The sequence below is a fragment of the Leucopleurus acutus genome (genome assembly GCF_964270905.1).
Source record: "Leucopleurus acutus genome assembly, chromosome: 6".
In the NCBI taxonomy this organism is placed as follows: domain Eukaryota; kingdom Metazoa; phylum Chordata; class Mammalia; order Artiodactyla; family Delphinidae; genus Leucopleurus; species Leucopleurus acutus.
The window spans coordinates 114,695,970-114,708,824 of NC_139149.1; the positions used below are offsets into that span (position 1 = coordinate 114,695,970).

A 12,855-nucleotide genomic window follows, 5' to 3' on the forward strand; every position below is an offset into this window, starting at 1 on the left:
GATCCTTAAAAACTGACAAGGACTCACCCGTTTGATTCATCATGGCACCTCAACAACCAAGAAATAAAAGAAGGGCTGGGATCCTAGGGGTTTTCAATTCCAAAAATTAATGTTGACTTATTTTTGAAACTCAAAGATCAAAAAGAAATCAAGAATGCAGGTGGTGAAATCTGGGTATTTCTTGAATCATATATGCCACTCTGATATGAGTCACCATGTTTTTTAAGATAATAAAGCCTGGACGTCACAACTGCGGTTCCGCACACAGGGGCAGTGAGCGTACGCCCCTTCACCAGGGAAAGATGCTCTTCCGGGTGTCTGCACCACGGAGGTGAATCCCTTCCTCAAACAGAATAATTCTTGTTTTCATTTTGTGCTGACAACAGAGGTGAAGCGCAGAGGCTGAAGTGCACGTGGAGCAGTCAGGATGCGGGGCCGGAGGAGAATATGTGCTATTCTAAAACCACATCGTCTGTCGCTTAGAACAGGCCATTATAAAAGTGAAGCAAGAGGGCTTCCCTGGTGGCGCAGTGGTTGAGAGTCTGCCTGCCGGTGCAGGGGACGCGGGTTCGTGCCCCGGGCTGGGAAGATCCCACATGCCGCGGAGCGGCTGGGCCCGTGAGCCATGGCCGCTAAGCCTGTGCGTCCGGAGCCTGTGCTCCGCAGAGGGAGAGGCCACAGAAGTGAGAGGCCCGCGTACCGCAAAAAAAAAAAAAAAAGTGATGCAAGAGCAAAGAGTGAGTTCTGGGATCAACCGGAAACGTGATTATTTAAATTTTCTTTTCTGAGGTCTTAGGATTTAAAGTAAATTAGAAGATCTTATCAGTGATATTACTGTAAATAGAAAAAACAGCATTTGGTCCCACATTCAGGGTATTGCTCTATAACTTTCATCACTTTTGTCTTAAAAACCACGGGGTGGACCCTATGACTTGCTGATAACCATCAGAACAGGACAAAGGTGATGCGTATCATTTGCGTGGGATTGTAAGCAGCTCCCCACCCCCCAGCTCTGATGAAGCAAGTTGACGCATGGAAAGCCCACTTGGCAAGGGGCTGGGGGCTACCTCCAGCTAACAACTGGCAAAAACACGGAGGCGTTCAATCTGGCAAGCCCATCAGGAACTGAATCCGGCCCACAACCACACAATCGTGGAAGCAGATCCTTCCCCAGCTGAGCCTCAGGAGGAAACCCCATCCCCTGCCGACACCTTGACTGCAGCCCGTGAGCCTCTGAAGACTCAGTCAAGCCCAGACTCCTGACCCACAGACACCGAGGTAACAGACGTGTGTTGTTGCAGCTGCTAAGTCTGTGGCCGTAACCGAGTACTATACCCTTTCAACTCTGATTCAGTAATCACCATGGAGATCACTCAAAAGAAGGCGGCTGTATCAGGGCAAACCCGTTCTCAGGACCATGAATACGAACATATATTAACAAAGTGTAGGGCACGGCTGATATCGGTGGGCAGCTCACAGCTTGTCCCACCTTTGGAGCAGCCCATGTATTCCGGCAGACGTGTAAACAGACAAGACCCTGCTGTCTCTGGATCACCTGGGGCAGGCTTCTAGATAATACAGGCGATTCCATTCTCTTAAGTCACCAGTCATGTATTTTGCTTTCCTTTCTTCTCTCAAAAACTCTCTAAGGAAGACACAAGTCTTACAGATTCTACTGTCTTTAAGAAAACCAGATGCTTATTTGTCTATAAGAAAACTTACCATACCCAGGAATATCATCTCCTCTTCTCTCTCTCTTTCAGTTCTCTTGCACTGATGGAAACCTCGCCAAACCTAAAAATAAATAAATGGTTACTTGTTTAATACATAAAAAATAAAGAAAACATGGTCATCCTGTTTCTCCCATGTAACCTCCACATCCCAAATGATGTCATGATTATGCGGTCAAGGTTGTGCACCTGTGTGTGTTGATGGAGTATTTTTTTCTTTTGTGATCACAAGCAAAAATTTTAAAGAAAGTATGAATCACAGAAGTGGCCTAAACCATTGTCTACTCTCCCAGGACCCAACGGTGGACCCTGATGAGGACTCTTGTCCAGGGCCTCCCTATTGAACAAGGGGTACTAGAGGCAGTTCTGTCCACCCAGGGACAAGACAGGACCCACCCTTGTCCCTGGGAGCAACTGGAGGGTCCACTGCTGACCCAGCAACAGCCTCACACCTGTTAGGATGGCTGTTATCTAAAAGACAAGAGATAACAAGTGTCAGCGAGGACGTGGAGAAAAAAGGGAACCTTCCCGTACTGTTGGTGGGAATGTAACTGGGTGTATCCACTATGGAAAACAGTATTCAGGTTCCTCAAAAAATTAAAAACAGAACTACCATATGATCCATAAATTCCACTCCTGCGTGTTTATCTGAAGAAAAGGAAAACACTAATTTGAAAAGATACATGTACCCTCATGTTCACTGCAGTATTATTCACAACAGCCAAGATATGGAAACACCCTAAGTGTCTGTTGATGGATGAATGTATCAAGAAAATGTGATGCCCACATACAGTGAAGTATTATTCAGCTACGAAAAGAAGGAAATCCTGCCATCTGCGACAACGTGTGTGCATTTTGTGGGCAAGAGAAATAAGTCACAGAGAGAAAGACAAATACTTTATGCTTCACTAACATATGGAATCTAAACATACCAAATGTATAGAAATAGAGAGTAGCTTCGGTGGCTGCCAGGGGCTGGGTGGAGGAGGGAAATGGGTGAAGGTGGTCAAAGGACACAAACGTCCAGTTATAAAATGAATAAATTCTGGGGGTAAAATGTACAGCATGGTGACTATAGTTAACAATACTGTATTTTATACTTGCAAATCGCTAAGAGAGTTGCCCTCAAATGCTGTCACTACAAGAAAAAATGGCAATTATGTGAGGTGATGGACGTGTTACGTAACCTTACTGTGGCAATCATTTTGAAATACACACAGATATCAAATCACGATGTCCTACTCTTAAAGTTACACAACGTTATATGTCAAATATATCTCAATAAAGCTGGGGAGCAAATAGCCTATAGCTTTTGTTAGTGAGGTTCCTCTATCTGTATTTCTTCAAGAGAAACTTCTAGATTGCGAAGTGAGGGGCTAAATCTAAGGGTGGTACTTCAGAGTTTTAACAGAAAAATTTCCACTGTAACATGGAGGCATATAACACAGCAACACCCAAGAATCGTACAACTCAAGCTTTGGACTCAGATGCTCATTTAAAACTTTATATCCCATAGAGAACAGACTTCTGGTTGCCAAGGCTTGGGGTGGGGGTGGGGATGGTTTGGGGATGAGCAGATGCAAACTATTATGTATAGAATGGATAAACAGCAAGGTCCTACTGTAGAACACAGGAAACTATATGCAATATCCTGAGATAAGCCATAATGGAAAAGAATATGAAAAAGAATATATATATGTATAACTGAATCACTTTGCTGTACAGCAGAAATTAACACATTGTAAACCAACTGTACTTCAATAAAATAAATATTGAAAAACCTTATATCCCCACAGAACCTTGAAAGAAAATAGTCTCTCTGTCTCTCCCCAGCACCCCCACCACTCCCATTCAAACACAATTAGGGACAAGATTCCTGATCTTCTGGCTCTGTTTTATGTCCTTGTACTTACTTTCTCCCCAACCTAATTCTAACTTGTGTCACGTTGCCATCTTCTGCATTTTCCCATGGGCAACCTCAGTCACAATTTGAAAAAAGATGGGGCATAACTCGAGGGTGGCCATCTGACAAAGGGAAGGAAACTTCAAGGGCCCCTTCTGAAAGGACCACCTGTGTTCTGGTTATTAGTGGTGGTCACTGGAGCTTCTGCAAACGGCACACGCTTCTGCAAGCTCCCAGGTGTTAACCCGCTCCCCTTCTATAACTACCACGTCTGCGTGTAAATGTCTTTTTAAAAATTCAGTGAGGACTTATATAGCAACATTCTTTCCAACAGTTATCGGTGATCTTTAAAAATATTTCAACAAAATGCCTGCGTTTCACACCTATTTATAACAAAATTTAAAAAAATATAACGAAGCTTGCTTAACAGTTTCCCCAGGGTAAGAAAATCAGTCCTTCTGGAATTTAGGCCAGTCCTACTAAAGGTAGGATGCGGGGATTTGGAGTTTCAGAGCTCGCCCCCGTCCCTGGTCTGCATCTCCAGCTGTGTCAAGACACCTTGCCCCCGAGTCCAAAAGCGCCCCGTTCACACCTTCTGGATACACAGTGCGGCAGTCCCCACGCCGGCTACTCTCTCGCCCAGTAGCCTGGCTTGCGTCGCTCTGAATTCTTGAAGATAGATCTGCTTCATGAACATGGCTCTTAGGCGCCCTTGCCGCGCCCTCTCGGCGACCTGGATTAATTTAACAGCCTCTTCTAGGGGGATAGGCTTTACAGGGTATTTCTGCAAAAACATGTAAGATAGATCAATGTTTAAACATGTTCATGACGTCAGCTGATTCCAGAAACATCACATGCTAACTTCTAACACCACCCTGCTGAGAGTCTCCAAACTGCTGATAGAGAGCATGATAGCCATTCGATATGAATCATTTTTTCCCGTGAACACATATATTTTGATACTATGCCTCATTCACGCCATGGGCCCATACTTAAGGACCCTTAAGCTCTCCTCTACCGTTTTGAACAAAATACTAATTAGCTCCACAAGGTTTTAGGTTGGTAGCAAATTATACGAGGAATGCCAATAAAATGGATTGAAATAAACTTGAAATTGCTGTCACTGTTCATTAACTTAATAGTAGAAATGTACAAATTCAAAACATATCTACTATGAGGATTTGAAATGTGAAATATAGATGAAGTCAAATGCTGACTTTAATATCAATTACAGGATGATCTAGTGAATATGACTAATATTAAAATCACTTTAGGGGTATCTATTTAACTTTATCATATATTAACACATATATGTGGAATCTAGAAAAATGGTATAGATGACTTAATTGGCAGAGCAGAAATAGAGACACAGAACAAATGTATGGATACCAAGGGGGAAAAGGGGGGGGTGGGAGGAATTGGGAGATTGGGGTTGACATATATACACTATTGATACTATACATAAAATAGATAACTAATGAGAACATACTATATAGCACAAGGAACTCTACTTAATGCTCTGTGGTGACCTAAATGGGAGGGAAGTCCAAAAGGGAGGGGATAGATGTGCATGCATGGCTGATTCATTTTGCTGTACAGTAGAGGCTAACACAACATTGTAAGGCAACTATACTCCAATAAAAATTAATTAATAAAAAAACCTTTATATGGGAAATGTGTGCCAGTACCTGCACACTTGCACTTTAAAACATCTGAATGTGATAGTTACTATCAAGACTGAGAAAATCAGGCTCATGCAATAGGATATTGTCTTTGGAGATCTCAAGTGGGGTGTGTTTTGGCAAGGTCCGGTGAGGCGCGGTGCTGTCTTCTGAGGAGAGGGACAAGAGCAAGGCTGCTGGGGGCATCCTGGGTCCTGCATGAGCTCAGGCGTTGTCCCTGGAAGGAGGGATAAGCTGTGGGCCTGGCCTAGCTTCACCCAAGCCTCCTGCGTGGATAGAGGCAGAAGGGAGAGGCCTTTCGAATTCGAAAAACACTCCATCATGGGCTGAGTCTTTTTCCAGGCCTCAGAGGACAGCAATGGCCACCCCATCAGGGTCCAGGGCAAGACGCTGCGGGACCAGGTAGAGGTGCTCCAATTCATCCCCTGGACCAAGTTTCCCGGGACGGTCCGGTCATTTCTCTGTGCAACAGGGGACGGTGCAGAGAAAGGGGCAAGTAGGGGAGAAACGGGACATTTACTGAGGACCCACAGATGCCAGATGCTCTTCACATGCGTTCTCGTCCAGTTCACAGAGCAAAGGCCAAGACAGGTATTACTGTGACCACTTAAGAAGACCGAGGGCGGAAACAGTAAAATAATTTACGCAAGTTCCCACGGTTAGTCAGGGGTGGGGCCCACTGGAACCGAGACGGCCACGCTCTTTCCACGAAAGCACCCACTGCCCTGAGCATGGGGACACCTAGAGCCTTACGGGAGGAAGCTCTTTCAGACAACAATTGCTCAGGGTTTGGTTTTCAGAGGGATCTCGCTGCTTCGAATTTGCAGTGAGCACTCCTTTTCGATGATGCGTTTTGCACGTGAGGGTAAAATGAATATTATGCTGCCATTAAAGCAGCTGATGTATGTAAAAACCCTTAAGCCCAGAGCAGGTGCCCGGCAAACGTTAGTTATTATTGTCTATTTCCTTTAGGTTCCATACGGCCATTCTAAAAATAATTTCAGCTTTTACGGGATACTAGTGAGGGATTTTGTGTCATCTACTCAGTCCCACAAGGATTTTTTGAACATCAGTGAAATATTCTGCATGACCACTATAGCAGTGGGCAGTAATTTTCCCTTATCAAAATTCTTCTTGGGGTATACACTGCATATACCTGCAAGAAATAAGCAGCTTAAGGTGAGAGCGGGGGTCCAGTGAGACACTGAAGGGCATGGGAAGGTCACACAGACGCCTGGGTGTTGCTCAGAAGCCCTGTGTTCTGCAGGGCATTAGGCACCCCTGAAGCAGGGCCTGGAGCAGAGATGAACGGCTCGACCTAACAAGGAGAAAGGAGCCACCAGGGCTGGATGTGGAGTGAGGGAGGAGAGAAACCTTCCTGCTGCCGACCCCGCACACACCGGGAGGGACAGTGGGGAGGAGAAACGGCAGAGAGGAGATCTTTGGGTTTGACTGCAGCGTGTGCCGTGGAACCTCCTTTCTCTGTCTTCCCTAGATCTTCCGCGGATTCTGCACTGCTTGTCAACGCTTTGGACCAGGGCCTCTTTGGGGTGGATTCCTGGGGAGGGAGGGCTCCGTTCTGGTGATGATGCGGTGACAGACGGCACAGACCCAGGAGCCTGTGGTGAAGGAACGGCTGGACAACCCCCAGGCCAGATTCCCAGGAATCCACTTCAAGGAACGTAGAATGTAGAAGGGGGGCCGGTCGTTTGGAGAAGGGGCACAGGAAGGAGGGGCGGTCGGGAGTGAGGTGGGTCAAGAAAGGTTTCTCCAGGGATGTTGGGCCACCTTGGGCTCTGCAGAATTAGCATCACATTGACAGGGATACAGCGAGGAGACCAAACCCTCGCTGCGGCGAGACGCTGCCTGTGCAAAAGGACAGACAGCTCGGGGCGTGGTGTGTCTGCTGATCCGGTGCGTGCACTTCAGGTGTGTCCCTCGGCAGGCAGACAGGGCGCACGCTTCTCCCTCCCCCCTGCCATCCTGGGTGCCCCTGGAATCTTCCTTCACACCACGGCCCAGGCTGGCAGTACCCCACGGGGCCTACCTGCCCCAAGACCACAGGTGTCGGTTTGCCCCGTGCACCCAGGCTGCACGCAGTCTCAGCATAGCTACTAACAATGCCCCGGCCACTCTGAACTGTCCCTGTGTGATGCCCACCTGCCGCCTTAACGCCCGGGCCGTGAAGACCAGCCAGAGGCGGGAGGCACTGTTTTGCCGGCAGTGAGGGGTTGACCAGGTTCATCTGGCAGTGCCCTGTGGCAAGGGCTGCCCACCGGAAGGCTGAACGGAGATGACCACAGAATCCACGAGAAGGCAGTGAGGGTCGGAGCGAAGACAGCTGCGGAAACTGGGAAGGGCGCAGCCGCGCACATACTGGGGATATAGGAGGAATGGGGCCAGGGCACCCACTGGGTTCTGCCCTTGACTTTCCAGGGGAGCGTCTAAGGGTTTCCCCTGCTTTCCCCAGAGACAGTCCATTCGAGGTGATCTAAGTGCCATTCAGCTTGAAGTTACAAGAGGTCAATCGGCATTTTCAGAGTGTCATAATTTTTTAGCTCCTAGCTATCTCAGCACTTAATTATTTTATATGGACAACATTCTGCTTCTGACTGTAGGCTGGGTGACTTTGAGATGAACCAGTAAACTGAGTCAATAATCTACTCAGTCTTAGAGATGCTGATTTAACCAACGAAGTACTATGTTTTGATCTTAAAAACAGAATGGTTATGACTGGTCAAAAACACACCTAAAGGTTATGCAACTTCTTAGTGACCGAATAGCGCGGGAGGAAGGGTGCCACGTTCCTTGCATTGAAAACGGTCTTCTTGTTTGTCGCACAATTAGGAACAGCAGAAAAGGAGGTTTTACAGATTATGGAATAATGTTTGTTAAAATGATATACAAACCTCTTCAGTTATGCCTAATCCACTGTCGGCTAATAGTTGAGCAAGGATTTTCTCTCTTCCTTTTATTACTTCCAACCTCTCCTTCAGAAAATACTTCGGTATGGGGATATCTAACTGTTGCTAGAGAAGAGAAAGCAGAAGAGCATTTTGGTCATGATTCCAGGACTCAAATCCATTTAAAATATACAGTTAGGACAAGGGCATCAGAGACTCGCTTTACTTCCCATCCTCACTTAAGAGGTGATGAAGCCAGTGGTGTGAAGACAGTTCCTTCCCGCTAAGGAGACATAAATGAAGTCAAAAGAAGAAAGTGTAACCATAGCCCATTTTGATCATTACTGTAAAATTCCAGTAATTCCTATCAATTAGGCCTCAATTAACCAATGACAGCTTAACAAATTTTCTTTAAAGAAATTTAATATTATCTGAGCTTACCTAAAATAATAATGCAAATTAGGATAGCATAGAATTGAGCTATAGAGATCTTTGAATTAAACCTAATAATTTATCATTAGCACTGTTGACCATGTGTACGTGAACAGTCACAATTAAAAAAAATAATTTGGTTTTATTTTGACCTAAATTACCCCGTTACAAAAATCATTTACAAAATTAATTTGCTTTATTAGGAAACTTGTTTTTATACACTAATATAAACTTCTGCTCTTCATTTGTGTACAGATATTTCAAATTAGTGGAGGTCAAATGAATGTTTACCATTCCAAGGTCACTAATCAAGATTGTAGAAGTGTTATTCAAGAATATGGGTGGGCCTTTGGCCCTAGTATCTAGAAACACTGTCCTAGATACTCTATGAGAACACTCATGGCTGCCTTCTGGTAGACCAGTTGACTGGGGGGAAGCTAAGTTCTGGTGATCAGCTCTGCCTTTTCCCATTCTGGTGTGACTCCCCACCTCTCCCCAATCCAGAGAATTCTGAATAGGCCTTCCCTTGAAAAAGCATTTTAGCATACAGGACTGTCTCTTTAGGACTTGGTGGAATAGCACAACCAGGACTTCCAGGAAGTGGCAGCACTTTTTGAAAACCAAAACTTTCCTAGGCTAACGGAGTGTTTGGGGTGAACTAAGACTGAGCTTCTAGGGTCCAGTGGGTGAGTGTGGACAGTCAGTGGAGAATGATGACACTTTTATCTAATGTTGTGATTTTTGTTTATTAATAAGCATGTTCAAGTGTTGTGCTTTTCTAAATTTTAAGACGAAACTTTACTGACGTGGCTCTGTCTGGTCCATGTAGGACCAATAAAGTTACAGTTAGGATTTTGAAGGTGAGGAAACAGAGCACTTGAGAATGCAAGAGAGGGGAACGCAGGTATCCCTTGCTTCAGGCTTGCTGCTGCATCCCATCCGTGATATATATATATATATATATTTTTTTTTGCGGTACGCTGGCCTCTCACTGTTGTGGCCTCTCCCGCTGCGGAGCAGAGGCTCCGGACGCGCAGGCTCAGCGGCCATGGCTCACGGGCCCAGCCGCTCCGCGGCATGTGGGATCTTCCCAGACCGGGGCACGAACCCACGTTCCCTGCATCGGCAGGCGGATTCCCAACCACTGTACCACCAGGGAAGCCCCCATCCGTGATATATTTTATGCCCATCACAGATGCCTTGGGGTTTCCATTCTCCATGGGGTGGCATCAAAGTAAATTTGTTGGAACAGAGAATCTCTCTCTTCTCTACATGTTTCTCTATGTTATGGGGACCTAAAGAAACAGTCTTCTGGCTAGTTTAGCCAAAAGGGACATTGATGGAAGGATCTGGGGCCTCTTGGGACAAGGGCAGGAACAAAGCTGGGTGTCTGCCAGCATCAGGGATGTGTCCAGGGGAGACGATGCCTTCAGGAACTTGCCATTTCCTTCTACTCCTCTTGGATCCTGCTTTGTTCTCCTCTCTCTCTATTCTCTCGCTCTTTCTCTCTGAAGCTTCTTTCTTTGGAGCATCTGGTGAACAAAGGCTCCAACTACTTACAAGTTTGGGAGACTACAGTTCAGAACTGGAGACAGAAAGCAGTCTCTCTCTGTCCCAGTTTCAGAATCTCTCAAGGAAGGACCAGCTGGTGCAGCCACCAAGGTCTCCATCCCTGAGCCACGGTCAGGGGTGGTCATGTTGTATGAATATCTGCGTGTTGGCCCAACAAAACACAGAGGAGCTGTGGGTGATAGCCACAGAGGCCCAGCCACAGAGGATGCTGGTTGGTCAAGCTTTCACCCTGAAATGCAGAACTGGGCCACACAGGTATCCCCAGAGGCTGGTCCATGTGTGTCTCCCTGGCAAGGGCACTGTTCCTGGAGCCCGTGCTGAGGCAGCGTGAAGCACCCCCTAAGCACCTGGAGCTCAGGGTCATTGTACGGCTCCATCAACACCCTCCAGGGCTGGCAGAACACGTAGTTCATCGTCTCCTATCAGGAAGGCTGCCTGGGTGATGTCACTCAGTCATCATCCTTCTCAATGGTCATGGCCTTCAAGAAGATGAACCAGCCAGTGCAGAGGCACTGAGGCAGGATGAAAAGCAGGGAAAAAACTGAAGGAGCCCACCATTTAAATTTCATAAACTGCTTATTCCTTAAATTTAGGAGTATTACTTAATATTCTTGGAATTAAATTAATACATTGAATATTACCTCATTAATTAAATTTATTATTATGACTTAATGACTATTTATTTCATGTTTGTCCTGAGTTGTTCTTGATATTTTCACACTGCGGGTGGGTAAAGTACTCCTGACCTAAAAAATCTAGTGCTTTAACCCATGCTCTTATACACGAATGCAACAAACACAAACATTTTGAGACGATCTTCAACATCTTCACTCATTCCCGGTATTCTCTTTAGTCCATTCTGATTCAATGCAGTAATAACGCTAGGAAAGTTTATCCCAGAGAGGGACAGCCTTTTATAGAAGCCTGAGTATTTTCAAAAGGAAGAAATATTAAACCCCGTGTAGAAAACTAAACGCTTTCTCTTCCTAATTTTATTTTAGGGAAACGATCTTTTCAAAATGAAGACTGAACTCATATGACTCCTCACACTGAAACGGGGTGTTCACCAGCCCCTAGAGACCCAGCCAGAAGAGATCCCGGGCCTCAGGCAGTGGTCGTAAGGGCAGCTGCAGGACAGAATGCTCACAGGTAGGCACTGTGGTTACAGGTGCCGGCAGGGAGTGCTCAGGGCATTTGAGAGAAGGGGAGGGAGCCCTTCTTTGGTGTCGGAGGCTCAAAGGCCCATTGCCATACACCTCCTGAGTCACCATGGACCCAAAGCAAAGGAGGAGATGCATCCTCCTGGGAATTTGGAACCAACAGGCTGCTCATCGGGAAGATGACGGGAAGCAAAGGCCAGAGAGAGATTTCCTTTGGAAACAGAAGTAGGGGCATGGCTATTGGAAATTGGGAGGATGTTTGGGAAAGGCTCGTCCTACTCCATTCCAACCTACCTGGGCAGACACCATGGTGACAGGTAAGCCCACAACAGCGGTGTCCAGCAGACCCCAGGACCGTGCAAAGATCTGTCTGCGCCAAAAACTGGGCAAACCCAATCCTTGTCCACGGCAATATAGTTTCACTGAAGGGCTGTGCTTCAACTTTCAATACAACATGCAACTAATAAATGCGACTAGAAAGTCTGCAGAGCATTGGTTACAGGCCTATATATCTTATTTATAAGAAGAAGAAACCAATAGGAAAAACACCCTGAGTACTTACGGGAACCAACTTTAGATCCTGTAAGATATCATCCAAGTAATGAAACTCGGTTAATTCCAATTCAACCATCTCATTCTTCAGCTCCAGGATGCGACCCATCACCCCGTCCAGAAGTTTTCGGATCAGTATGCGTTTCTGTGGATGGACCATCTGGTCATAGACGTTCTCCAGGTTTCTAAAGATCTGCACATATTTTATGTAGAAGGTGGCTAACATCTGGAAGATGAAAACTTGATTTCTTTGTGGTTCCATCATCTTCTCAGATTCTTTATCAAGCAAAGAACTGAGGGCTTCCTGGGTCTGATGCCACATCTTATTATACATGCTGAGGGACGACAGGGTCAACAATACAAGAAGAAAAAATTACTCTGCAAGGCATACATATCGGGCATCTGGTATAACAAAATGTAACACAACGTAAATGTGCGCTAAGGACACTGCGCATGGCTGCAAGGCTCTTTGGACCCCTTATGTCCTGTTTTGTTATGCGTGTGATTTTTGGATATGAACACGGCTATTATCATCAAATAAATAGTTTAAAAAGCCTTTTGCCTAAATGATATAAAGTGATTCCTCACTATACCGGTAAAGCCAGTATTATTATACCCATTTAAAAGATGAGGAAGTTGATAACCAGAATAGTTACCTGATCTGTCCATATACATAGCTGGTGGAGTACGAATTGGAACAAATACTTTGGAAAATACCTTGTAAAGTTGAACATGGGCATAACTACGAATGAACAATTATACCCTGGAGAGACTCTTGTAAATCTGCATTAAGAATGATCACAGTAGCATTTCTTGATAAAAGCAAAGACCTGGAGATATCCCAAATGTCCATCGATAAGAGAATGGATAAATAAATTGCAGTATAGTCACCAACAGACAAACACACAGCAGTGAGAAATG

The 12,855-nt window shown here is 45.6% G+C and overlaps 1 protein-coding gene across 1 annotated transcript in view; it reads right to left on the reverse strand.

Annotated features, from left to right (window-relative positions):
- The window catches only part of DRC11 (dynein regulatory complex subunit 11), a gene marked incomplete at both ends in the record, with an annotated part of 159,482 nt that extends 147,214 nt beyond the window's left edge, over nucleotides 1-12,268 (reverse strand). Inside the window, 4 exons of the mRNA XM_082841611.1 lie at nucleotides 1,723-1,794; nucleotides 4,226-4,417; nucleotides 8,225-8,344; nucleotides 11,945-12,268. Of these exons, the coding sequence (XP_082697737.1) occupies nucleotides 1,723-1,794; nucleotides 4,226-4,417; nucleotides 8,225-8,344; nucleotides 11,945-12,268 (708 nt within the window). The remainder of the gene's footprint in view (nucleotides 1-1,722; nucleotides 1,795-4,225; nucleotides 4,418-8,224; nucleotides 8,345-11,944) is intronic.
- Between the last annotated feature and the right edge of the window lie 587 nt (nucleotides 12,269-12,855).